Source organism: Fringilla coelebs (assembly GCF_963513975.1).
Source record: "Fringilla coelebs genome assembly, chromosome: 5".
Lineage (NCBI taxonomy): Eukaryota > Metazoa > Chordata > Aves > Passeriformes > Fringillidae > Fringilla > Fringilla coelebs.
Window position 1 is genome coordinate 45588082 of NC_140033.1, and position 24650 is coordinate 45612731.

The window sequence follows — 24650 nt, forward strand, 5'->3', positions numbered from 1 at the left end:
CCTCTGCCACCCAAAAAAATTAAAAAAAAAATACCCTGTTTCACACTTTAGAAACTAGAGAAATGGTACTCTTCCACTTAAAATTAGGTTTTCACTGTTTCCAGAGAAGTGCCAAGAACCTGTCCTTGCACTTGGAGCCCACTGATCATTTGCCTGTAATAAGCTGTTACTGTGGAACAGCTGAACTCCTGAATGGCTGAGATGAGACTGGAGTCTGATTGGGCATCCTAGTCATGATATCAGTGTTTCCCACAGATGTAAAAGGAATCTTATGCATGCCAGAGCTGTTTCTGCCTTGGGATGGTCATCCCAACTTAACTTATGCTTACTTGACTAATTTCTGCTTCTGTTGGCTTTGAATCACACCAAAGAACTTGGCCCTTCTGATTGTCCTGTGGAACTAAACAGTAGTTGCTACCTCTTAACTAGAGAAAAGCTGATGTTAATAAAGATTTTCAAATATATTTGACTACTAATTGTGTACTTCAGCTTTACAATAAAATAAAAATGGTCTTTTATTCTAGAGTTTAAAAAACTTGCCAGCTTTTCCCTACATTTGCTGCAGCTGTAGTTTTGTATTTCAGTTATTTTTTTCTGAATTAGTATAATACTGAATTATAGTTGAACCATGTATTTCTGCAGCACAAGGAGCCATACCAGATTTTTTGGACCTTTATGTGAAGAAATACATGCTCCTCAGCACACAAGAGGAGGCAAAAAAGGCAATGTTAAGGTATTTATTTTTGAATTTTTTTCTCAAGTCTTAGTGAAGGGAGATGGTGCTGCCTTCTGCATTTCACTTGTTCAGTAACCCACAGTTGGTAATCACTGCACCCTATCCAGTACTACTTTGCTCACAAAGTAGAGCTGGAGGTGACGTGGTCTTTTTGCAGTACTGTGGATAGGCTGCCTTACGGCGTGTGAGCTGTTGATACTGAACTTAGCTTGGCACTTACTTATGTTACACTGCTTCTTCCTCTTCACTTGGCTCCTTCAGAATCAAAAGGACAAATCAGGCAGGTGCCATTGGATTGTCATAAATGTACTGACTGCTGCTTCTTGCTGGAGTCAGATGTGCCTGCTATTGTAGCACTGAGCTTCTCACCCCCTGGGAAAATCCTCCCAACTTCCAAGATTTTGAATGATTATGCTAAACAAGAAAGCTGGGCCTTATTTTGAATTGTTGCCTTTGAGAATGCAGAGTAAAAGCTAGAGCTACACCATTTCCCTGTCACCATGACAGTAATAAAGGCACTCAGAGTGGCTGGTTTCTGCCTGCATTACTCAGCAAAGTCAAATTTAGATCCTAAGTCTAAATAAAATACTTGTACAAGTATTTTGTTGTTGAATTAAAATTATCTAATGCTAAAAGTATGTAAATCTTGTTTCCCCATTGTGAATGGGAAGCTCTGAAATTATTTAGTGAGTCATTAAATACTTGTAAGAGCTTCCTTGGAGAAGAGCCCTTACTATGACTAGATCTTGTATTAAGACTGTTGATGTTACATCTCCTTTTGAAGTTGTGTGTATGGTGCAGCTTGCTAGGCAAAACTGTCACTTTCATGTACTGAAAATCAGTTTCTTTAGAGGCATGTTTTAACTCAGTAGACCTTTCTTTCTTTGCTGAAAGTTCCTTCTAATCCTGGGGAAAGTGAAGAACTGTCAAATTTTAAGGCTGGCAGAAGAGTGAGACAAGCTTGGCTCGTGTAGTGAGGTAGTCTGTCAAGAAATCTAGTGCTGAGCTAAATTTCTCAAGACTCATTCTGTATGTGGAGCAAAGTCGCACAATTTTTCTCTAGGACTGAGTCAATGTTGCACAGTTTTTACAAATACATACAACAATGAGAGACTCTTAAGTCCATTTTCTTATTGCTCACTGGTAGACCTGAAACTATCTTTTAAAGATGCTTAGATAATTTTATCAAGGTAGGCTTGAGATAAGACTACAAGGAGCAGCCAGCAGTTCCTTTTCTGTAACTGAGAAAGGGAAAATACACTTAGTGCTCCTTGCAGTGTTGTATTTCAGTGGAAAACCCAAGAGGGGGAGAGAATTGCCTTGCAGCTGCCACCTTCATTGACATTCAGCCATAGGATTGTTCAGATGCTTGTTAGGAAAGGGTGGTGCTTCAAGGGTTGCCTGCTGGTATTTTCAGTGGGAAAAATGTAGTATTAAAATGCATTTAAAAGGTCAACTTTGTCATTGATAACTGCTTTGTGCATAATTCCTGGTACATTTTCTGAAGGTTGAGATAGAGCCATGGTGCTTTTGATGGATTTGCACTTCCATTGCAAGGAAAGTCCTGTATCCAAAAGTTTTGAACTTAGGTAACTCCAGACCCATCAATAAACCCCAAAGCGCTCTGTAAAACATGGATTATGTATATGCTGCTTGTGTATATTTTATGAAGGAGAAAACATACTTTCTTGCTGGTTTTGGAGCTGAGATGAGCTTTCTGGTTTAAAGCATACCGTATATATAAATTTGGAGTAACAACTGCATTTGCATTTGCACACGGTGTTTGTATCAGGTTGTACTACAGATGAAATGTGCTGACACTCACTGATAACTTGCGGAAATGTCTGTTGCATATCATTTTAAAATGGGCTGTAATAATACAAATACTTGTAACTCATTTACATTTTTACATAGAATTGATGTAGTTCACAGTGAAAACAATAAACATCCTGCTTTTTTATAGCAAATATGAGTACCTTGGGTAGATGGGCTTGATAGCTGCATGGCCTTGTTACAGAACACAATTTTTGTAACTCAGTCCTAGGGAGAGAGATACTGCTAGCAGAAAACTCTTGGCTGAGCAAACGTTCTGGTGTCTAAAAGTAGATTTTATTCTTTTGGGATTCATTTGCTCATGTGAATTTTCATCATTGATAATTTAATGCTGTTGCTGGCTTTTGGGTTGTTTTTTTCCTTTCAAATTGCTGAAAAGTATATTAATTGGCTGGTTTTGTACCTGAAGGCAAAATTAAAAGCAAAGATGGCCTGAATGTCCCTACAGTTTGGGCTCAATGGGATGATCTGTTTTAAGTAGCATAGCTGTAATTTTCATTATTACCTGAATCTCTCAATCATTTGATAAAATTGCAGAGTATCCCTGCATGACCCTATACATGAACTAAAAGGTTGTAGTTTCACTGAGCCAATATTCTCCCCACCACTGACCGTACTAAAACAGGGAGGCAAGGTTACCTGTCTGCTTTAAGTTTTTGAAAAATACCTCACTCTCTGCTCACCTTTTCCAGTGTAGGAGCTCTCTGCCTCCCTGCTTAGAGCAGTCTAATTATAAAGCTGCTGTAAAACTTCCATTTTTTTAGTGGAGATGTGTGCCTGAAGGGCAAATAGAGATTTGTAATACCTGTGTGGATTATGGGAGAATTTCCAATTGCCTTACTGCTGAGGTCAGTATGGTGGTGTGACAACTTGAGATACAGATTATTCCAACATACTTTTTTTGAGTAAACGTTACCTTTGTGACTTAATTTTTTTGTCTTGCTTGCAGCAAGAAAAATTTCTGAGAGGATTATCCTGGGAAGTAAGGGTAGGAAGTCTGCATACGTCTAAAGGGAAAGGGAAATGAATAGTCCTGTAACATTTTGTGCATGTTTAACTTCCCTTGGAGACCACACTCCAAGGACTGTACACTCAGCTTTTCACTCAGATACACGTTCTAGAATTTGGAGGTTGAAAGTGAAATCCACAGTTGTTTATCCTGGCTTGTATTCTGGTTGCTGTTCCCAGGAGTAAGTACACTCTCTTCATGCAGACAGACCTCTGCTGTGTCAAGGCTGCTCAGATTAACTGTGCAGCTGGAATGTATTTTTTTCCACATCACTTGTGTAGAAGTTGCTCTACCAGTTCTCCAGTTCTGCCTCTCCAGATTCTTACTGCCTACTGACCACAAATGATGCATTCATAAAATTGAAAGCAAAGTGAATAAAATGACTGTAGCCTGTGGTGCCTTTAATCCACAATATCTTTATTATGTAACCCTCAAACTCTACAGTGTATATGCATGTGTACAGACATTGCTTCAGGTATGATAGGCAATGCATACTTTACCATGGCTGTTCTTTAATTTTGCTGCCTCCTTCAAATACCATTTGGTTATTTTCAGGAGCTCACTTAAGAACTGTGTGGAAGAGCAAAGGGACAGGGGTTGGTAGAGTATCTGTGGATGCTCCTAGGAAAACTTGACAGGTTTATTTTTGCCATCTGTCAGGTGGACTGGAAAGGGGTAGAAGAAAGGGGGAGATAGGAATGAACCTGTATCAAAAAGAGCAAAACTTTAAACAAAGTATTGGAGGTTGACTGTGGGCAAATGAAGCGAAGAAGGTAGAGAAGACCAGCAACATGAAGGAAACCAAAAGACATGGAATGCTGAATGAGGATGAAAATAGTGAGGGAGAGGAATGCTTGTATCTTCCATACAATCAAGAGTCTAGTTGCAAGATGTTAAGGCATGGCCAACTGAAAAGTTATAAAGGCTTTAATATATACTTACACTTGATATAATTTCATTTACAGGGATTTTCTGAGTTGCTCTATTGCTTCTAATTGATATTTATAGCCATTTTTATTCCTACTTAAAGCATTTCTCTCCCCCACCTTCCTCTGCTAAGACCATTCCCACTATCTTGTTACTGCCTACTTCATTTTCCAATGTCTCAAATCTGTTGTTCTTCAGCACCTAAATAGTACCAATAATTACAGCAGTAGCCTTTTGGGATATAAGCAGCTTCTCTTTGCTAATTCTGCTGCGCACAGACTAAGAAATAATGAATCACTAACACTGTTAGGATTCCTGAGCAGACACTATGACACTGGGATAAAGCCATCAGCAGCATTATTAGGTCTTTCAGAGCACTGTCCCTATAGAGCATTCTGTGTTTTAAAGACAGAATGGTGCTGCACAGTAATTTTGATTTTAAATTATAAAAGCCTTATACAAAGCCTTATACAAATTATTCCATATAAATGTGTGACAAACTTTCTGGAAGCCATCAGCAATATTTCTGAACATTTCTTGCTTTGCTGCATTTACCTTGTTAAATATTATTTAAAAAAAAAACTAGTTTACAAAAATCATAGAGTGAATAGAGACAAAGTATTACTGCTGTTGGACTACCTCTTGTTTAGCTGGAAACCACAATTCTATTCCTTCCTTTGCAGCAGGAAAGTAAAACTGGAATCTGTCATTCTTGGTTCCTGCTTTCTTCATGAAAGCAAACTCTAAGGCTAAGAACATAATTTTATACTTTAACACTGCTTTATTGTACAAAACAAGCAATTTATTAAATATAGCATCTCTCATTCTTCAGAAAGAAAAATACATGCAAAGAGGTACATTTTTTGTTCACATTATTTCTCCCTTGAAATAAGTATGACTTTTTCCTGTCCTGTTCAAAGGAATAGGACAAATTTCAGGTTTAGGTGTGCTTCTAAATAAAGCCTTTAAATATTGTGTCTTCTCAGCACTACACTTTATGGGAGTTCACACTTTACAAACACTATTCTTTAGGCAGTGGCCTTTCAGTGATCAGTTAATGTCTGAAATCTTGGTTATTTCATCTTTCACATCCTTGATCTCGGTTTGAACTCTTGTTAGATTGGCCAGTTTCTCATTCAGTAAAGCAATTTCCTTTTCCCGCTGTAAGACCTCCTCCACTAATTTTCCTATTCTCAGTGTTAGGTCATTTATTAAGGGCTCCAAGATGGCAAACTCCTTTTTAACTTTGTACATCTTAGGTTTTAAATCATTAGCAAATGTAACTGTCTTCAGAACTTTTGCTCTGTCACCTTCAAGATTTAAAAGCCTATCGGAATGCTTGTTAAAATTGCTCCTTAACTCAGACAGTGCTGTCTTGATTTGCTCAATTTTCCTTTCATTACTGGATGCCAGGCTTTGTATTTCTGTACTTCGGTCGATGCTACTGGTAAGGAGGTCACCTATATTTTTTACTGTTGCTTTTTCACCTTTTTCTACTTTATCTTCTAGTGTTTGCAAAGAATCTGTCAGTGCAGTCATGTCCGAGACCAGGCCTGAAATGCGCCTTATGTCAGTTTTTACTGTTACGATTGTCAATGTTACATTTTTTGCTACAGAAGCTGTGTTCTGTTCAGTGCTTGAAACTGCATGAAAAAGGCTTGTTAAATTCTTCTCCAGTTCTTCTTGTTTTTTAATTATGCTGCTAGACCATGTTTTCATTGTATTAATATCTTCCTGCAGATATTTAATGTGAGAAATTATTTGAAGATCTTCCAGCTGTTTCATTAAGTTCCAAGTCTTTTCACACTAGAGGGATACAAAAATATTTCTAGCTTAACAACTCAACGTCAAAATTCAAGCTATACTTTAATGAAATATCTTACTATTCTGACATTCAATTTGAGTGGAAACCCTGTCTCTAGGAAATCAATTTCTGTTACAACACAACCAGATTTTTTTTTTGTCAGCATACATAATAAATGTTAGTACTTCTTCTATTACAAAAAATTACATGAAGGTGCTCTATGACTTTCCAAGGTGACCTCTGAAAACACAAGTCATCAAATGGAATCTTCTCCCATACAATGGAATTTTTAAATCTTCATAAAAGCTATTTTAGTGAAGGAAAAGTCATGCTACTGCTGGATTTTTGTCTTGATTTGCTAGTTCACTCTTTTATATTTATTTTCTTATGATTGGTTCTTGGTTTTCGGAAATTATCTGAGTCATACTATCCAGTTCAATCCCCAGTAAGTCAGGGTAGAACTTGGAGAGAAAAAAACCCACCAAACAGGCAAACTGAAACACATTCTATGAGGCTAGTATTAGTTTCATATTAATCCTTTACGGGACATTAGTAGTAAAAATATCATCACAGAAACCAATATTTTTAACTCTTCAATAGTGCTGGTTGTTCCTCAATAGCTCAGAACTTTTTGCTCAAAAGCAAAAGACCAAAATTTAGGTTGTGGAAAGTTGTGCTTGTTTCCTACTTAATGCCTCCAAGGATGAAGATTTCATGTTGAATCTCCTGCACATTCAGCTTTCAGGAGGGTTGAGGCTGATGAAAGTTTAGGGATCATAGCACTGTCACTCCCACTACCTTGCCTGGAAATGATACAAAGTAGAAACACTGGAACTGGAACGCACTTGTAAAAAATATTTTAAAAAAATCTTTATATCATTGTTTTTCCTAATAGGACAGGGAACACTAAAGCATTTAGTCTGTACCCTTTCTGGAGGAACAGTTTATTTTGAATTAGATTATGCATCAGAACAAGGAAATTCACTACAATATATTTTTATTTTGAATATCACTGTAAACAGAAATATATACATAAGCAATAATTATATGAAACCAACACAGTTTTATGACATTAAGAAACACTGGTTTCATAGTCTCTTGAATGGGCAATGTTACTTGTTTAGTGAAGATTTCAGTGGAGTTCTAAAGAAATTAATGTACAAACCCAGACTAATTTAATTTAGGTCTGATTAGGTCATAAATATGTGTTCATACTGTTTCTACTAAACAATCTCCTTTCTGGAGAAATACAAAATAATCAAGCCAATAAGTCTGCAGACAATTTGTGTTGTCCCTGAGATCCAAATTTCAATGAACATCTATCACGCCTACTAGGTAGTATTACATCATGTGTAAGTAGGTCTATGGGTAAACTGGATATTCCCTGCTCCCAAGCACATAACTCCACTGATTTCATGAATTACTTTTGCAGCTCTTGGTTCAGCAAACTTTGGGAAACAATGTCAGTGACATTGTTAATTTTTTTCCTTTTCAAATGCAAAGCAATATAGGACATATCATGTGATGCTGAACAAAGAACATCCTACAGAAAAAAAGGTTAAAAGGTTAAAATTTGTTTTCAAAGCCCCCCCAAAAATGAAAACAAACCAGCTGCTATGTAAATGGCAGCTTATAGATACCAGAACAATACAAGGCTCTCAGCAGGGGGTACTTCCCTAGTGTTTACTCTAAGGGTGTTGTATCTGAGCTTTAGCTGATAAAAATTTACTCAGTGCTTTCCTGCAGCACGAAACCATTATGGTGTACAATAATTTAAAAGCAAGGTACAGCTATTTCAGCTGAGAAATAAGTTATTAATTGTTCACTGTGTTACAAGTCTATGGAAAATAATACACAAAGTAACAACAAAAGAAACAAAGTAGTGAAAGCTAAATACAAACTAAAAATATGAGCTTTTTTCCCCTTTAAATACTTGGCTTCAAATTATTTTTAATAAAAAATATGTTATTAAATAAACTGAAAATAATACTTAATTTAAGAAAATATTCCTTTCTTTCTATAACAAAGTATTACTTTCTTGCTCTCTACCCTCTTTCTCAACCTTTCAAGCTGTTCCAATGATCTTTAGATCGATGACAGTACATCAGCTATCCCTGACATAGATTTAGATCACATTTTTAATAAAAAAGTGCTTTTTCATCAATGAGAAACCTAAGACCAAATTCACTTATCCCCATTCTGGTCATTTGCTAAGTTAAAGCTTTCTAAAGTTACTTCTTGCGCTTTTGAAGATACTGCTATGTCAGGCCCTGTTTCTAGAACAGCTAGTTCATGCTGCATTTTGATCAAGCTGCCATTGGACTGGAGGCCTTCAAGAGCCTTCTGCATGGCCACTGTATCAGAAACAGTTTTCAACATGTCATTTTCCACAGCATACAGCTGTGTCTTCAAGTCCTCTATCTTTTTCTCCATACCAAGCAAGTCACTTGACAGCTTAAGAATAGAGCGAATAGCATTTTCAATTGTTGGCAAATGGGTCTTGCATTCCTCAATTTTAGGTTCATAGTTTGCAAGTTTCTGATTCAGCTCTGTGTCTTTGGCTACCAGACTATTGTGTTCTTCTTCTAGCTTTTCAACTGACTTTGCATCCAAGTTCAACTTTTGTTCAACTCTAGAGAATTCATCGTCTTCTTGCTTTTTTAGTGTTCTGATATTTCTGGCTGTACTGTCCTCCAAATCTTTTACTCTTTCTGCAAGGGATTTAATTCTTTGCTCAACTTCATTGATTTTGGAAGTAACTTCTGTATGTATGAACTTTGTTTCAGATTTTAAACCACTAGCATTTGTGTTCATTTCATCCAGGCTTCTCCTCCAGGAATTTGTAACAGTTTGGAACTTCTCATTAATGCTCTGCATCTTTAGAGATAGAGTCTGTCCATTGTTCTGAATATCATTTATGGTGTTATGAAGAGAAGATATTTCCTGCCCAAATTCAGTCATCACAGAGATGGATGAGGCAGCTTCTTGCAGGATACTTTCAGAAGACTCAAGCTGCATTTACAACACAAAACAATGTCTGTGTCTACTTAACAAAAGTAAGAACAAAAAACCCTTTCCATTTATTAAGAGATAATGAAGTCTCTTAAAAACCACTGTACTTGTTACAAAGTTCCTCCATGGTGTTTCATCTTTAAAATATTGTTGATTAACCTAGCATAAAACAGTCACAGAAAAAAGCTGTGTCTGTTGTTGAACTTCTATGGCATATATGCAATTTTCCATACTTGGTTTTTTTGATGTCCAAAATACAGTAAATCCCATGCAACATTCTGCAATCTGAAGTATAGTATATAAATATCCAAATTACATCATGTATAAATGACATTATTCTGAGATCAGTGCTGAAACAAAATCACTGGCATGAGCCATGCCATGCTACCATCCTTATCTGTAAGGTATCGGATAATTCAGCAGCCAGCACAGCTTTTCTCCTTGGTAATGTCACATGTGGTAATATCTTTTTTCATTACTATTGTATTTTCTTATCTAACACTTTATTATGTCTTCATATCATTAGACCAGGTCTGCTACATAAAATGCTGATAAATTTTCTTTAAATCAATGTATGTTAGAATTGCACATGAAAGAGGACTGGTAAAATGAAATGTGCATGTGTATGTAAGTTCTTAAAAATAGTTCAGTTTCTAAAAAGTAATACTGAGATACACTAACTGTATTCACACACTGGAACAATGGCATAGATTGACATGCTTTGTCACATGAAATAGTCTCTAAATGCCTCTTCACAGGCAAGTAAAACACATTCTGAAAACTTGTTTTAAAACAATTAAAGTAACAAAATAACAATGAAGTAAGCAATGACAAATATTCACCAAAGATCATCCAATTAAGATGTTAATTATTACCTTTTCAGAAATTAAGTTTACTTTATTTCCCACATCCATGATTTTTTCAGCTTCTTGATGTAAAAAATTGTACTTTCTTTCCAGATCAGCAAATTGACCCGACTGCTGAAATAGAAACCTGCATATTTCAAGTAAATAAACAGAAAACAAAACTTCTTAATTAGCATATATTAAGTTTTCCAGGACTTGATTCACAGCAAATTGTTACTGGAGGGATTTATGTTGACAGAATTTGCTAGATCAATACAAGACAAAAAAAAAATTTAATTGATGCGTCTTGAAACTGGAGTTATGTTCTAAAAGAGGCGTGACAGCAAGGAAGCATCCACAGATGTCTTTGCTTTTACACAGCATGCTAAGGTAACTAAGGCACTGGTGCTGCTAAGGTATTTTAAAACATCTTCAGCAAAGGTATTTGACCTTTTCTTAAAGACTCCACCTGATGAATGATCACTGCTGAGGAAATTATTTACAGAAAGCTCTATTTCACCTCTTCTGTCCACTTACTTATTGCCTGCCAAACTTCCTGTCAGCCTAAGTTGCTCTCCAGGCAGGTGCAGTCTCCAAAGCAGGTATTTAGAATTCATGAGCAAGGCACCTTCAGGGTGATGTAACAGATGGAGCTTCTACAGTAACTCACTGCACACCCATGTTTCCATGCTTGACAATACTGCTACTCTTTCCTGGATCCTTCTGGCTCTAACAAGTTTCTGCAGACACTTAGCCCAAGCACTCTGTTAATATGTCAATCATACAGCCCACAGAACACAACAGAAAATACTGGAATCCTCTTTAGAGAGTTACCTACCAGCTCACCACCAGGCAAACAACAAGGGAAATGATACTCAAACTTGTCCTTGAGTCCATCCAAAAAGAACTGTGATTATTGCTGGTCCTGGGACTTGCCAGCTTCCCATAATTACTGTGCTTCTCAGCCTTCTGTGAACCTTCACTGGTCTTGGATGAAGAAATACCTTTTTTCCTTGGCTTAATTTCAGACATTTTGTGGTTTTAAAAAGCAGAAGCAAAGGAGAGAGCTAGAAAAAAAAACCCAGAAAGGACTAGTTTTTACTTCTTACATTTTACTTTTAAACATCCTCAAAAGCAAACTTTAAGTTCACAAATACACCTCCAAACATGTTTATTTTGGTGCTCACTATGCTTCCTTATGTGAACTTATGTAAAGTATCATACTTTCATTTGCTTTCTATATTACAGAGTATTGTTTTCATATTTTCTCCAGCTGAACTAACTTTCCAAATTTAAGCTAATTTCATGTTTCCAGAAATACTTAATCTGCTGTAGAATAAGCTATTTTAAATATGTATTTAAAATTACAAGGATTAAAAGTATATTTCTTTTTGTAGCTGATGACTGTCACAAGTTCATCAGCAATTTCACTGATGAACTTGTGTTTTACCTGTAGATTTGAAAAAGAATTATTACACACTATTAGGGGAAAGTTAATTTTTCAATTTAAAAAACAAAACTGTAAATCAAGCTTTGATTTAGTAGTTCTATTGTAATGATTTCATGTCATCTGTAAAATTACAAATGCTGGTTAACAAAAAGTTATGACAGAAAAATTCAGAAGATTCATAAAATCACGCCCCTAGAAAAAAGAAAAAACTATAACTTCCTCTTGATAAAATTAAGGTCAGAATAGACTGAGGCAACATGAATCTCCAGCTCATATTTTAACCGTCCAAGTGAAGTACAGAGTGTAGTTTTTAAGCCTAAAATCTTCCACCATACTGCTCAAAATAGACTTGATCTTTGGCAGAGTTGCTTTAGCCTAATTTGAGACCAAACTGTTGTGCTGGTTTTTTGGATCACTTTGCAGCATTGCCGCTTAGTCACATATCAAAATATAAATATTTGGAGATACATAGCCATGTACAGGGCTAAAAGGCATTGTTTAAAATCTGATCTGTCATGCAGGTAGCTTAGGGCTGTTTGAGCCACAGTACTAGGAAGCTCGCTCTGAGCTTGAAGCATGGAGAGAAAAAAGTTTTTCATTTCCAAAAAAAAACCCCACAAAAAAAATCCCACAAAAAAAACCAAACCAAAGCAAAACCAAACAAAACCCCAAAGAAAACCAAACAAAAAAACCCCACCAAAACAGAAAAATTGTATTTTAAAAGTTTTTGAAACATCTTTGGGTTTGAGAGCACATACTATGAAGTTGAAGTGGAGAAAAAAAAAAAAGAGCTCTGAATAGTAGTTAGGGAAAGAGTTTAACAGAGAAAAGTTTTGCTTTGAAGGGACGGCTGCAGCGCGCAGCCCGGTGCTGTACAGAGGGACGAGCCGCAGCTCCCCAGAGACCCTTCCGGACCGGTCCGCTCCCCCACAGTGACCGACTGTCCCCTCAGCTTCCGTCAGTGACCGACCGTCCCCTCCAGTCCCCCACAGTGACCGACCGTCCCCTCCGCTCCCCCCACAGTGACCGACTGTCCCCTCAGCTTCCCCAAAGTGACCGACCGTCCCCTCCGCTCCCCCCACAGTGACCGACTGTCCCCTCCGCTCCCCCCACAGTGTCCGACTGTCCCCTCCGCTCCCCCCACAGTGACCGAGCGTCCCCTCCGTTCCCCTCACAGCGACCGAGCGTCCCCTCCACTCCCCCCACAGCGACCGACCGTCCCCTCAGCTTCCCCAAAGTGACCGAGCGTCCCCTCAGCTTCCCCAAAGTGACCGAGCGTCCCCTCAGCTTCCCCAAAGTGACCGAGCGTCCCCTCCGCTCCCCCCACAGTGACCGACTGTCCCCTCCGCTCCCCCCACAGTGACAGACTGTCCCCTCCGCTCCCCCCACAGTGACCCACATCCCCCCCAAGCCCGCCCTGCAGGACACCCCCAGGCCTCCCATCTCCCCTCCCTGCGGCCGCTGTCCCGTACCCGCCGCGCTCCTCCGGCCTCAGCTGCGGTGGCGGAGGCGGGCAGGGCCGCCCTGCCCCGCAGGCACCACGTTTACAGGCCCCGGGGCCCCTCCCCTGCCCGCGGCTGGCGCATCGCCGCCCAGTGCGCCACGTCCGGGGCCCGCCCGTCGCAGGCGGCGATCCCGGCACGCACAGCCGGGGCTCGGCGGCTCCGCGCCGGCGCGGCAGGCAGCGCGGGGCTTTGTTCGGCGGCGACGGGCGGCGAGCGGGCCGGGCAGCGAGCGAGCGAGCGAGCGGGCCGGGCCGGGCCGGCCCTTCCCCGCCCAGGCCCGGAAGGAGGAAGCGCTGCCGGCGCCGCCTTCCCGGGAGCCGCGGGGCAGGGTTGTGCCTCGGTGCTCGGCGGTGCTGGGGGCCGGCGGCTGCCGGGGCTGCCCGCTGCCCACCAGGTGAGCAGCGTCCCGCAGGGACGGGACGGACCGGACCTCACCGCACTGCACCGCACCGCACCGCGAGGGGTTCCGCCGGGCAGGGCAGGGGTCGGCGGGCGGACGGTCTGAGCGCCTCGGTTTCTGTTTCGTTGGCGGTTGGCAACAGCGGCACGGTGTGAGTTAACCCTTTGTTTGGATTTCTTCTGTGTTTGCCTCGCGTGTAGCCGTGTTATTGTTATTATCCGTTTTTCGACCAGGGAGCTTTAGGCTGCCCTTCCCTCCGCGGTGCGGTGGGATAAAGGCTTTCTTAACTACGTAATTTTTAGTGGAAATAGGAAGTTCTGTTAGCACAGCGGAAGAGGCACTCCATTGCGAGCTTATCCAAAGGCAGCTGTTCCACATCTCCAGCTCCTGAAGGAGAGAGTGCCGGAAAAGGTGAACGCTTCTGCAGGCACCTCCATGGGTGCTCTGTGGAGGAGTTTGGACTTGTTTATGGAGCTTTCCGGGCAGGAGTGTGATCGGAGAGAGCATTTTGCTCGATTGGGACTCTCGGAGTCGCTGATCAGTTCTGGGAAACCTTTATGCCGTAGTCAATAGTTTTCACCTGTTTTCTTCAGACATTTGGTTTTTTTATGATATGGAGGAAGAATGCGAGTTTGAAGTTGCGTGTCCAAATGCTGATAAAGGAAGGTATAGCGCAGTCAAATAGCAGTGTTGGGTGCTCCCTCTTCCATCATATGGCAGCATCCAAGTGTCCCTGTATGGAGTCTTGAATTTGGAAACAACAATGCGTTTACCCCCGATGAGACCAGCCCTCTTTCTCATCCTGTTGACCCAAGGGTCACATGATCCAAGGACTTAAAAAAAAATTGGGGGATGTAGTGAATGGGGAGGTGATTTTTCAATAGAGACATGTAGCAAAGTGCTTTGGTTTTGTAGTTCTGAAAGAGTTTATAAACATAAGTTCATAGGAATGGGGAAAAGAATTTGTATTTTCAGAATGAGCTGGTGCATTGCTACTCTTTCTGATTTTAACACCAAAATTTCTGAGCTGTTTTAAAACTTCCTTCCTCATGCTTGTAAGTTATGTTCCCAGTCTGACTTGACTTCACCCACTCTCACTGCTCTTTTTCACACTAAAGAAATATGGATGTCAAGAGTAGAAACTACTTGCTTATGAATCGTCAAGCACTGGAAAATGATATCAAGACTTCTTATATTATGGATCGTATGATTTCTGACGAAGTACTGACATTACAGGAGGAGGAGAGAGTGAAGCAACAGGTAGAATTCTCTCACTGCTATTTTCCCTCCTAGTTTACTCACATATTTTACCTTTATTTTATCCTTTTTAAAAATAGTATTTTCTGACTGTCTATTTCCCGAATTTGTCAAATTCTAGCACACAGTTTTTGTTGCTCTTAATAAGGTTAAGGGCTTGGTAAGTTAAAGGCTATTTCTATAACTGTAAGTAGTCTATAATTTACAGAGTGATAAATTAAAATACTTCTGAGGTTAACTAGTTGTGTATAATACCTCTTCTATTTTTTTTTCTTAGAATACACGGAAGGACAGAGCAGCTATGTTAATAAACATTATTCTTACAAAAGATAATAATTCATACAGATCCTTTTATAATGCACTGCTCCATGAAGGGTACAGAGATCTTGCTGCGCTCCTGCAGGACGGCATTCCTGCTGTCTCGTCTGGTAACAGAAAGAGTTCCATGGATGGAATGACTTCCTACGGTCAGTGTAACTGCAGCAGTCCCTGTGCTTGAGTGTGGACACAAGCTATCTTTTTATTCCTTAGAAAGTGGCTATGTGTAATACCTGTTCCAGTTAAGAAGGAGCAGTTGCTGCATTTGTTTGTTTTGGTAGCGTAGTAACTATGTCTATTTCATCTACTTAATATGGCAGGAGTGTTACAACAATTACAATTTTTATAGGTGATCTTCAAAGTGTTCCTATTGAATAATGCTGATTTTAAGAGGCAGGAGAACTGATGCTCTTACAGTTTTCTCTAATTTGTAACATTTTTGTTGTAAGTGAAAGGAATATTCTCATTTGTCTGTATTAAAAAAAAAAACTTGTAGCCTCCAATATTCTGATATTTATCTTGAAGAGTAATCTGGAATCTCTCAACCTACATTGATCTAGTTGATCATTGATTAATTGATCTAATTACTAGGTTACTTAATACTTTCTGTCAGATCTTTTAGTTACCCTATATAAGTTTTATATATAACTTTTATCTGCATTGTCATCAGGATCATCTTTGACTGACATGAAATAAATTTGTAGTTCCTAAGGGGCAGAACCTTCTATCTGCATATGACTAACTGCCATATTTACTGGCACTCTGCATTTAATAAGTGTCAAAGGCATGTGGAGTTCAAGGCTATGTTAGATAATCAAAGTTTATCAGTTATGTCACTCCATATGGCCACAAAGTGGGCAGATGAAGTGCACATTTCCTTTCCTGTTATGCTTTACCTCTTTCAAGTCATGCTATCTCAGCTTAAATCAGTGGAAGTCTTGCTTGGACCCCAGTGCTGTGCTGTGAACTGCCAAGGAAAGGCCCTACACAGCATCCTTTCTTTTCTGCTGCATCCACGGTGTGGTGACTTCTGGCTGAGAAAGTGACTTGTTTGTTGGGTATAGTGATGTTGAGCTCCTGTGTTTTGCCACAGTTTCCATGGGAGATGTTAATTCTCTTTTCACTTCTAGGGATTATCGTAACAAGCTTTCCTCATGCAGTTATTAATTTAAACACTGTTTTAGATAGGGGGCTAGTTACATGCTAAGTAATTTATTTCTAAATAACAGTATTTTTTTTTTTAGTTTTTGGTATTTTGAGTCCAGCAGGTTTTAGGGCATTTTTATGGGACATGAGGTGCGGGGGGGAGCCCGCTAGTTATTTTGGGTGAAGAATTTTTGGTTGGGTTTGAAGAGGCATCACATTTAGTACTCATGTTTTATTTTGATCTTTCTTGTTCTTAACTTTAGTGAAGACCATTCTCTGCGAAGGGGGCGTACCACAGAGACCAGTTGTGTTTGTCACTCGACCAAAACTGGTAGATGCTATTAAAAAGAAACTGTACTGCTTGGGAAGTGACCCAGGTTGGGTCACAGTTTATGGAATGGCAGGCTGTGGGAAGACTGTTTTAACAGCAGAAGCTTTAAGAGATCCTCAGCTCTTGGAAGGTACTTTCAGAAAAACATCTGTATTTTTATAAAGATCACTGTAGATATACACGTATTGGACATGTATGCTGCAATATCAAACGTCACCTTGGAAGTGTTTTGGATTTCTAAATTTCTTAGGTGATTCTGAAATATTTGCTTGCAACATACAACTTTCATAACCATTTAGTGGTTTAGGAGTATTCTATTAATTTTTAGAAAAATGTTTTGAATAGCTTTTCATCTTAGAATCTGCATTGGTTTATGAGAGTAGATGCATCCTTAATTAACTTGAAATTGTTATTTCTGTTAGTGCAAAGTAATATATCTAGTTATATTCCTTTTGGGCCTTGCTTGTAAGGTCCTCAGGCTCCTCTCCTTGCTATGTGAGTTTAAAAAAATCTTGCTCTAACTTTTGCATAGATTTTAATAGTGGCAGGCATTTGTGGGCGATTAGTATTGCCTTAGCTTAAAGTAGGTCATAGATGCAACTGTTTAATGGCTTTTTTTTCTATTTTATTTATTTTTCCTTGCATAGGACATTAGGAGGAGAAAGTAGGAAACTTGGCATTAAAGAAAAAAATTATGTAGGGATAGATACTATAGCATCCCCTGCTACAGCTGACTCTCTAGATATCTCCTTGATCACTGTTTCAGGCTCTGAACTCTTGCAGTACTACACAGTTAAAAATGTAAATGGTAGGTTAGACTAGCAGGAAGATGGATGCAGAAGGAAGATGTATAGAAAGGAGGGACAGCAGCATCAGTGGTGGTGTGGAATTTCTATGGGTACTTGCCCTACAGAGTCTGTTCCTTTAAAAAGAAACAGGAGTGATCTTGTAGAACCACCCTTTGGTGTTAATAGTAGAGTTGCAAGGATGGCTTTCAACAGATTTTAGAGGTTTGTGTTATAATTAATGTTGAACTTACTACTGTAAGTTGCTATAAAATATTTAAAATTATTTAAAATGTTTTAATATTGCTTTTCTTGTTAGATTACTTTCCGGGAGGAGTTCACTGGATCTCTGTTGGGAAACAAGACAAAGCAGGGCTGCTCATAAAACTTCAGAATCTCTGCAGTAGATTGGAACATGACTCCACTCTTTCACAAAGGCCACCACTTAACATTGAGGAGGCTAAAGATCGTCTTCGTTTGCTGATGTTGCGCAAATACCCCAGGTGATGTCAGTAAAATCAAATTCTATGCTTTTAACTGATAAAACTCTGCAGATTAACTTTGGTCTAATCATCTGAGGTGTCTGTGTGGTGGCTACATGTGTCTACACATGTCTACATGTTTGGCTTTTTTAACCAACTTCCTAACTTAGGCTAATAAGACTTCTATCAACAAAATATGTTAACCAGTTGTGCAGGAGTCATATTTCCTTGAAAAAGCAAGTAGTGAAATAATGAAAGATGGGTTTGAATAGTGAAAGATGGGAACAAACAACTGGAAATAAGGATTTCTCTAACTTTCAGTGTTCTCACTGTGTGTGTAGACTGCTTTATTGATATGTGAGGATCATACAGCAGAAAAAAGGGTGTGTATCACTGCAGAAAAGTCCTCCTTTCCAGAACAGATGGTGTCTTTAGAAAGTGTACCAAAATGAAATCAGGTTTTCATGATGTGACTAATTCTTGCCAAGAAACCAGTGTCTCTCTCAGTCATTGCACAGCTTTTTTCACCTTTGAGCAATAGTTTTTGTGATTTGCTGAGGATTTAATTGCTCTCTAGGAAAATTTGTGCTAAACTAAATGAGCCTGCTTGTCAGTGAGTTATCTTGGGAATAATACTCCCGCCTTGTGATCTTTGTAGATAACAGAGTAGAATACTGGCATTTCTGTACAGGGAAAAAAAAAAAAAAAGATCTTTCTTTTGAAGAAAAGATGTGGGAAATATTGACAGGTCCTCCAAAAGAAATCTATCAGCTGAAAGTGCACTTTTCCTTGAAGGATGTGAAGTGGTTGTCTCCACTGACGTTGTTATTTCTTGTTTATTAACAAACAAATCAAAACTCTTCAATACAGAAGTGGGCATGGCAGGAAATAGAAGGGAATGTGCCTGGGAGTAAGGATCATAGAGGGTGCTAGTGTATGAGAAACAAAGCTTCACTACAGCTTGGGAAAAAGCTGGTTCTGCTTCTCTGGTTTTTCCAGAACCAGAGAAGCAGATGGTTCTGGAATTCTTTTGGCAACAAGAAGTCACTTTAGATATACCTGGATGCAGACAGCCAACGCTGTACATCTCTTGGGAATAAAGTATTAGACAAAGGATTCAAATTTTGAAGTCAGTATGTTTCTTGGGATTAAATTATTAGTCAAATGAAAAATGGAAACTATGGTATACTTTAGAATAAGAAGTTACAGAATTTAATCTCCTGTGATTGTTTTCACAGGGTTTTGTTTGTTGCTTTGGGGTGTGTTTTTGTTTGTTTTGGTTTCTCTTTGTTATAAGGTTTTTTAAAATATTCCTAATTAGAATTTAAGATTTGTTGGTGTGATTGGAGGAGAGAAATCACTGGTGCCTAATGAATGGGAGGGCTTTGAAGTGCTCAGATTAATTAAAAACATACAATCAGGCTATAATTCATGTCACCCATCATATTTTCAATCATGAAAGAGCCACAAAACGAGCCCTTTATGGCTATGCTAGTATTCTTGTAAACCCTCTGATTTATCAAAAGGTTATTAATAGAAAAGCTGTATAAAAATGAAATAGGGGTATCCAAGACTTAAATGTATCTTTGAGAATATGATCTGATGTGTTTGCACTTCTTTAAGGAGGATCAAATCCTCACTTATGGGCTTCACTGGAGTAAGTGCCACTTAGCTGAACAAAAATGCGGAAGTTTTGTCACGCTTCAGTGAGACTTGGACATCTTAACCAGTAACTAGTGGAGTGGAAAATTCCATCCCTTAAAAAACAAGCAAAGTAAATGTAAACAATTTGTAGGATTGGGTGTCAATAGCTAATACTCACTGAAGGCAAATAACTGTTATTTAGTTTCATACATCTTCTTGCCAGCTAGGCTTTTTGACTTCTTGCTCCCTTAAACCCAGTCTTTTAAAAACAGTTTTCAGTAACTTCTCTGTCATATATAGGCAGGTGTAGGGAAGTCTACTGTACGTTATTCTGGTGAGATTCCATCTAGGAACCTACAAATGTGGTTGGCCATACAACTGGAATATGTAGTCAGTATGAAATGTCATTTATGTAAGAAGAGCCTTGCCATTCAAGACAATTGCTTCACAAGAGGGTTAGTCTCATATAGCTTTCTACAGATACAAGAAGAAAATTGAAAACTCTTGAGTCAAAAGGAAACTTAAGTGCTTTCCCACAAAGCTCATCACTTACCTGTGTCAGAGTTATCTAGTTCTATACAACTCTTTTCTTAATTTATGATACCTAGTGACTTAAAACCAGTAAATATTTCTGGTTTTCCTGGCATCTGCTAATTGGAAATGTTTCCCAAAACACTGTTTTCACTTCAGTTGTAGCTATGAAATAATAAATGGTAAATACCTTTTTGAGATAACTGCATTCAGTTTTTTGCAGTGTTTAATCAAAGAACCACCAAGGCTGGGAGAGACCTTCAAGATCATCAAGTCCAGCCATCAACCCAGCACCACCATAATCACCTCTCAGCCATATCCCCTAAGTGCCACATCCAGATACTTCTTGAATGCTTCCAGAGACAATGACTCCACTGCCTCCCTTGGCAACTTATTCCAGTGCTTAACCACTCTTTCACAGAAAATCATTTTTTCTAATATCTAATCTGAGCTGCCCTGGTGCAATGTAAGGCCATTTCTTCTCATCCTTCCACTTGAGACATGGCAAAGAGACCATCTCCCACCTGGCTACAACCTCCTTTCAGGTCATAAAGATTGATAAGGATCCCCCTGAGCCATCTTTTCTCCAAACTAAACAACCCCAGCTACCTCAGCTGTGCCTCTTAGGACATTTTCTAGACCCTTTACCAGCTTTGTTACTGTTCTTTGGACATACTATTAAGATATTCTGCATACTAATATAAAAATTATGCAGTGATACTTTGTAAATTATGAAAATGTCTTTTCTTTATGAAAATGCAATACTTTATTTTAGCATTAATAGTTGATCTGAAGTATTTTTTCTTTCACTAGGTCTCTTTTGGTCCTGGATGACATTTGGGATTCATGGGTGTTAAAAGCCTTTGATAATCAATGTCAGGTACTCATCACAAGCAGGGACAGGAGTGTAACAGATGCTGTGGCTGGTAAGGAACAGTTTCCTCTCCTGCACCACAGGTTTTGTGTGGCTGTGTCTGCAGTTTGTTCTTGTGAGCTTTCAAAAGAATCTGATAGACTCTGTCTATCAATCTGTGCACAAGTGGCGAGGTTTTAGAATTCTGCTTTGAAAGACTTTATGCTCTTTGCGAAACAAATGTTGTATCTTATCTCAAAAGTTACATGTTTACATTGATGAGTGCAGTAATTCTCAACAGAGGAAATTAACCTCTATGACACTGGTGCTGTTAGACTGATTATCTCTACACTATTCGCCAGTGACTGCCCATAATGCATTTGTAATTATTAGCTTATAGTCTGTTTTTTTTCTGTCTATGTATCTCTAATGCAAACTGATTCTGATAAGTAGAATTTATACTCTTCTTAGTCCTATAAAATACTATGCAAAAAGTCAAGAAGCTTTGCTCCAGATTTTGGTTGGAAAATACTTTGAATTTCCATTTTTTTTTTGTATTAGTTGAAATTTTTTCTGTCTTTCTGTTTCTAGGCAATAAATACGAGGTTCATGTGGAAAGTGGACTAGCACATGAGAAAGGACTGGAGATTTTATCCCTATTTGTGAATATGAAAATATCAGATCTTCCAGAACAGGCTAACTCTCTTGTAAGAGAATGCAAAGGTATTCTAGTTGCTCTTTGTTGTACAATTTACCACTGAATGTAATATTTTTTTCTTCTATATTTTGACTTAAAAATAAAGATGGGAACATCCTTTAATACTATATATGTTAAGTAAAATACAAGGGCTTGTTAAATATTTTGGAGGTTTTTTAAGCTTAGCAGAAGTCTCATGTTGATTTTTGGGTAGTTTTCTTCAGTATATTTTATCTGCACCACAATTACACTTAAATTTGGGGAGTTTGCAAATGTCTACATGGAATGTTTATTTTATTTATCTCAGCTCCACACCTCAAGAATTCAATCAGTGTATTGGGAATATTACCTGTTCAGTCATGTGACCATCAACTCTTGGATAGTATTCCTTGATGACCTCTAAATTTGATTTCATCTTTTCCTTCAGGTTCTCCTCTCGTGATATCCTTGATAGGTGCATTACTCCGAGACTTCCCGAGCCGCTGGGAATACTATCTCAGGCAGCTGCAGAATAAGCAGTTCAGAAGAATAAGAAAATCTTCCTCCTATGATTATGAAGCCCTTGATGAAGCAATGTCCATAAGTGTTGAGCAACTGGATGACAATTACAAAGACTACTATAAAGACCTCTCTATTCTCCCAAAAGATGTTAAAGTACCTACTAAGGTAATAAAAGCAATGCAGAAACCTTGTGATTTTTAGTGAGATACAAACAACAACCTTAATGAATTCTCAAAATTTGTAATTGTCATGTATAACTTCTATGGTATGTGACTTAATAATAATTGCTAGATTGGGTAGATTTGTTCCATTATTACATCATGACTTGTATTGTTAGTAGTGAAACTAAAATAATCATAACTGAATAAGCATTCATACAGTTTAAGTTTATCGATGCTCTGACTCCATGATTTCAAAAGGCTGAACAAATCCTTTATTAAACTATGTTATATTACACTAATACTATATTATAACTATACTAAAGAGATACTATACTAAAAAGATACTACTAAAGAAAAACTTGTGACTGTCTCCGGACAGTCACAACAAAGCTTTGACCCAATTGGCCAATCAATCCAAACAACCATCACCAGAACCCAATTAACAAACCACCTTGGTAAACAATCTCGATAAAACATTCCACATGAGCCAAACAGGAGCAGCAAGTAGAGATAAGAACTGTTCTCCTCTTCTCTGAGCTTCTCACTGCCTTCCCCAGGAAAAATCCTGGGAGAGAGAATTATGTGTCTCTCTATTCAAAGAATGTGAATACCACATGAGCTTAATCTGCATTCTGTATATTGTTCTTTAATTACATTGTAATTGAGCCCACTGACAGCTTGAAAACTGTTATGTGGAATTTGTTTCCTTTTATGGTCACCGTAAATCAGCGCAAGTAGACAAAAGATAGGTTAACTTCTAATATCTGTCCTGTGGTTTGGTATGAAGGAATTGGTAACTTAATGAATTGGTTACCCTTTGTGTCTATATTTGTTAGTATGTGTTTTGTTGACAGTTAATTGGTAGCCTTTTATAATATTCATATAAATCATATTACAACTTGGTTCTGATTCTCTTCTCTGTTATATGCAAATATTTTTTAGGTTCTCTGTATTCTTTGGGATATGGAAACTGAAGAAGTTGAAGATATACTACAGGAATTTGTTAACAAATCACTGTTGTTCTGTGATCGTAATGGGAAGTCATTCCATTATTATTTACATGATCTTCAGCTTGACTTTCTCACAGAGAAGAATCGCAACCAGCTTCAGGTAACATGTCAACTGATACTTGCATTCTACTTTACTCTCTGAAGCTGGGCATTTTTCAGAAAATGTTGCTTTGTTAAATGGTACCCTGAGTAGCTTCATATCATAGGTCCAAACAAATTTAAACTTAAAGCTGACCAATTAAAAATATTTATTTTCAGTTTGAAACTGTGGGGGGATTTCTTGATGGTTCCATCTGCAGCTAAGAGACTGCACTGAGAGAAGACTCTATAACCAGTATTTCTCTATCAGATGTTTCTAGCAGGAGATTTAATGTTCCACTGTTGGTTCCAAAGACATCAAAGCCCTACCAGAATAGAAAACTACTTCTTAAATGCAGAGAAATGCCTTTTTTTTTTTCAATTTAAGGCAGTACTTTCAGGAAGATGACCTGTAAGTTGGGCTCAGTTTCGGTTCTGAAGGACAAGGCAGAAAGAGTAGATATGAAGAAAAGGCAAGTTTTTTGTCTTGCTTTAGAAGGGTCCTTTTTTTTTGTTGTTGTTGGCTACCCACATTTAAGATGAGGAGAGATTTGGTAGCTAATCTCAGTCTGAGAAGGAGGATTAACAGCTTGCTTTTCTGTCTTTCAATATACAGAGAATGTTTCTGGAGAAGTCTTTAGCAGTAAATTAGGTTAGGTGTACAGTTTTTGGAAGGTAAGCTTTTTTATTTCACTTGTTAATGTATTACAATTGAGAAATAATATTATTCCTCAATGCTATTTACAATGTAATAATAATACTTATAATTCCTCAGTGCCAAAAGTGTGTTTTTCTTCACTTTGCAGGAGCTACATAAAAACATAGTAAATCAGTACAAGAAATACTACAAGCTTAATACACCTGTTCTGTCTCAAGAGGATTGCATGTACTGGTATAACTTTCTAGCATATCACATGGCAGGTGCCAAAATGCAGCAGGTGGGTTCTGATATGTGTCCTGTGCCTCCTTTTTTCACCCACTCTTACCTCTGCTTTTCCCTCCAAGCCTTCTCCCAGCTGAGCCTCTCTTGCCCTTGACTCAAGTCCAGCTGGGTGAACACTCCACATAGAGTCTTTAGGAGGTCCGCTGATAATCGCTGTCCCTTACAAAAATTGCTTTATTTCTACCCTTGGTAGGGTAGAAATCTGGTCTTTTCAACCAGTGCTTGAGAAGATTTCCTATTTTATATCATAATGGCTTGTGGTTTTCTTTTCCTTTTTAAGCAGCTTTAATAAGAAGTTTTCTCTAAACCTTTCTGAAAACCCAAGCTCTCTTTATTGTGTAATAATACGAGTAAATTGATTTCATCAGAGCATTTTATCAGTTAATTATTTT

The 24650-nt window shown here is 38.4% G+C and overlaps 3 protein-coding genes across 4 annotated transcripts in view; 1 reads left to right on the top strand and 2 right to left on the bottom strand.

Annotated features, from left to right (window-relative positions):
• Window positions 1-64: 64 nt before the first annotated feature.
• On the bottom strand, window positions 65-6304 carry LOC311154170 (inhibitor of nuclear factor kappa-B kinase-interacting protein-like). The gene has a single exon (XM_084206403.1). It carries the CDS (start codon window positions 6288-6290, stop codon window positions 5556-5558), a length of 735 nt encoding a protein of 244 aa, XP_084062529.1. The 5' UTR covers window positions 6291-6304; the 3' UTR covers window positions 65-5555.
• Window positions 6305-8461: 2157 nt separating this feature from the next.
• Window positions 8462-13226, bottom strand: LOC311154167 (inhibitor of nuclear factor kappa-B kinase-interacting protein-like). The gene is made up of 4 exons (XM_084206399.1): window positions 13089-13226; window positions 11005-11233; window positions 10197-10314; window positions 8462-9321 (listed from the first exon to the last, which is right to left on the bottom strand). Exons 2-4 carry the CDS (start codon window positions 11196-11198, stop codon window positions 8494-8496), a joined length of 1140 nt encoding a protein of 379 aa, XP_084062525.1. The 5' UTR covers window positions 11199-11233; window positions 13089-13226; the 3' UTR covers window positions 8462-8493.
• A 336-nt stretch (window positions 13227-13562) lies between these two features.
• The window catches only part of APAF1 (apoptotic peptidase activating factor 1), a 31044-nt gene continuing 19956 nt past the window's right edge, over window positions 13563-24650 (top strand). For both annotated transcript variants that reach the window (XM_084206397.1, XM_084206398.1), the window contains exons 1-10: window positions 13563-13672; window positions 14640-14781; window positions 15056-15245; window positions 16506-16703; window positions 17678-17861; window positions 20829-20941; window positions 21460-21591; window positions 21993-22231; window positions 23170-23337; window positions 24122-24253. In XM_084206397.1, coding sequence (XP_084062523.1) covers window positions 14644-14781; window positions 15056-15245; window positions 16506-16703; window positions 17678-17861; window positions 20829-20941; window positions 21460-21591; window positions 21993-22231; window positions 23170-23337; window positions 24122-24253 — 1494 coding nt within the window. In that variant the 5' untranslated portion in view covers window positions 13563-13672; window positions 14640-14643. The remainder of the gene's footprint in view (window positions 13673-14639; window positions 14782-15055; window positions 15246-16505; window positions 16704-17677; window positions 17862-20828; window positions 20942-21459; window positions 21592-21992; window positions 22232-23169; window positions 23338-24121; window positions 24254-24650) is intronic.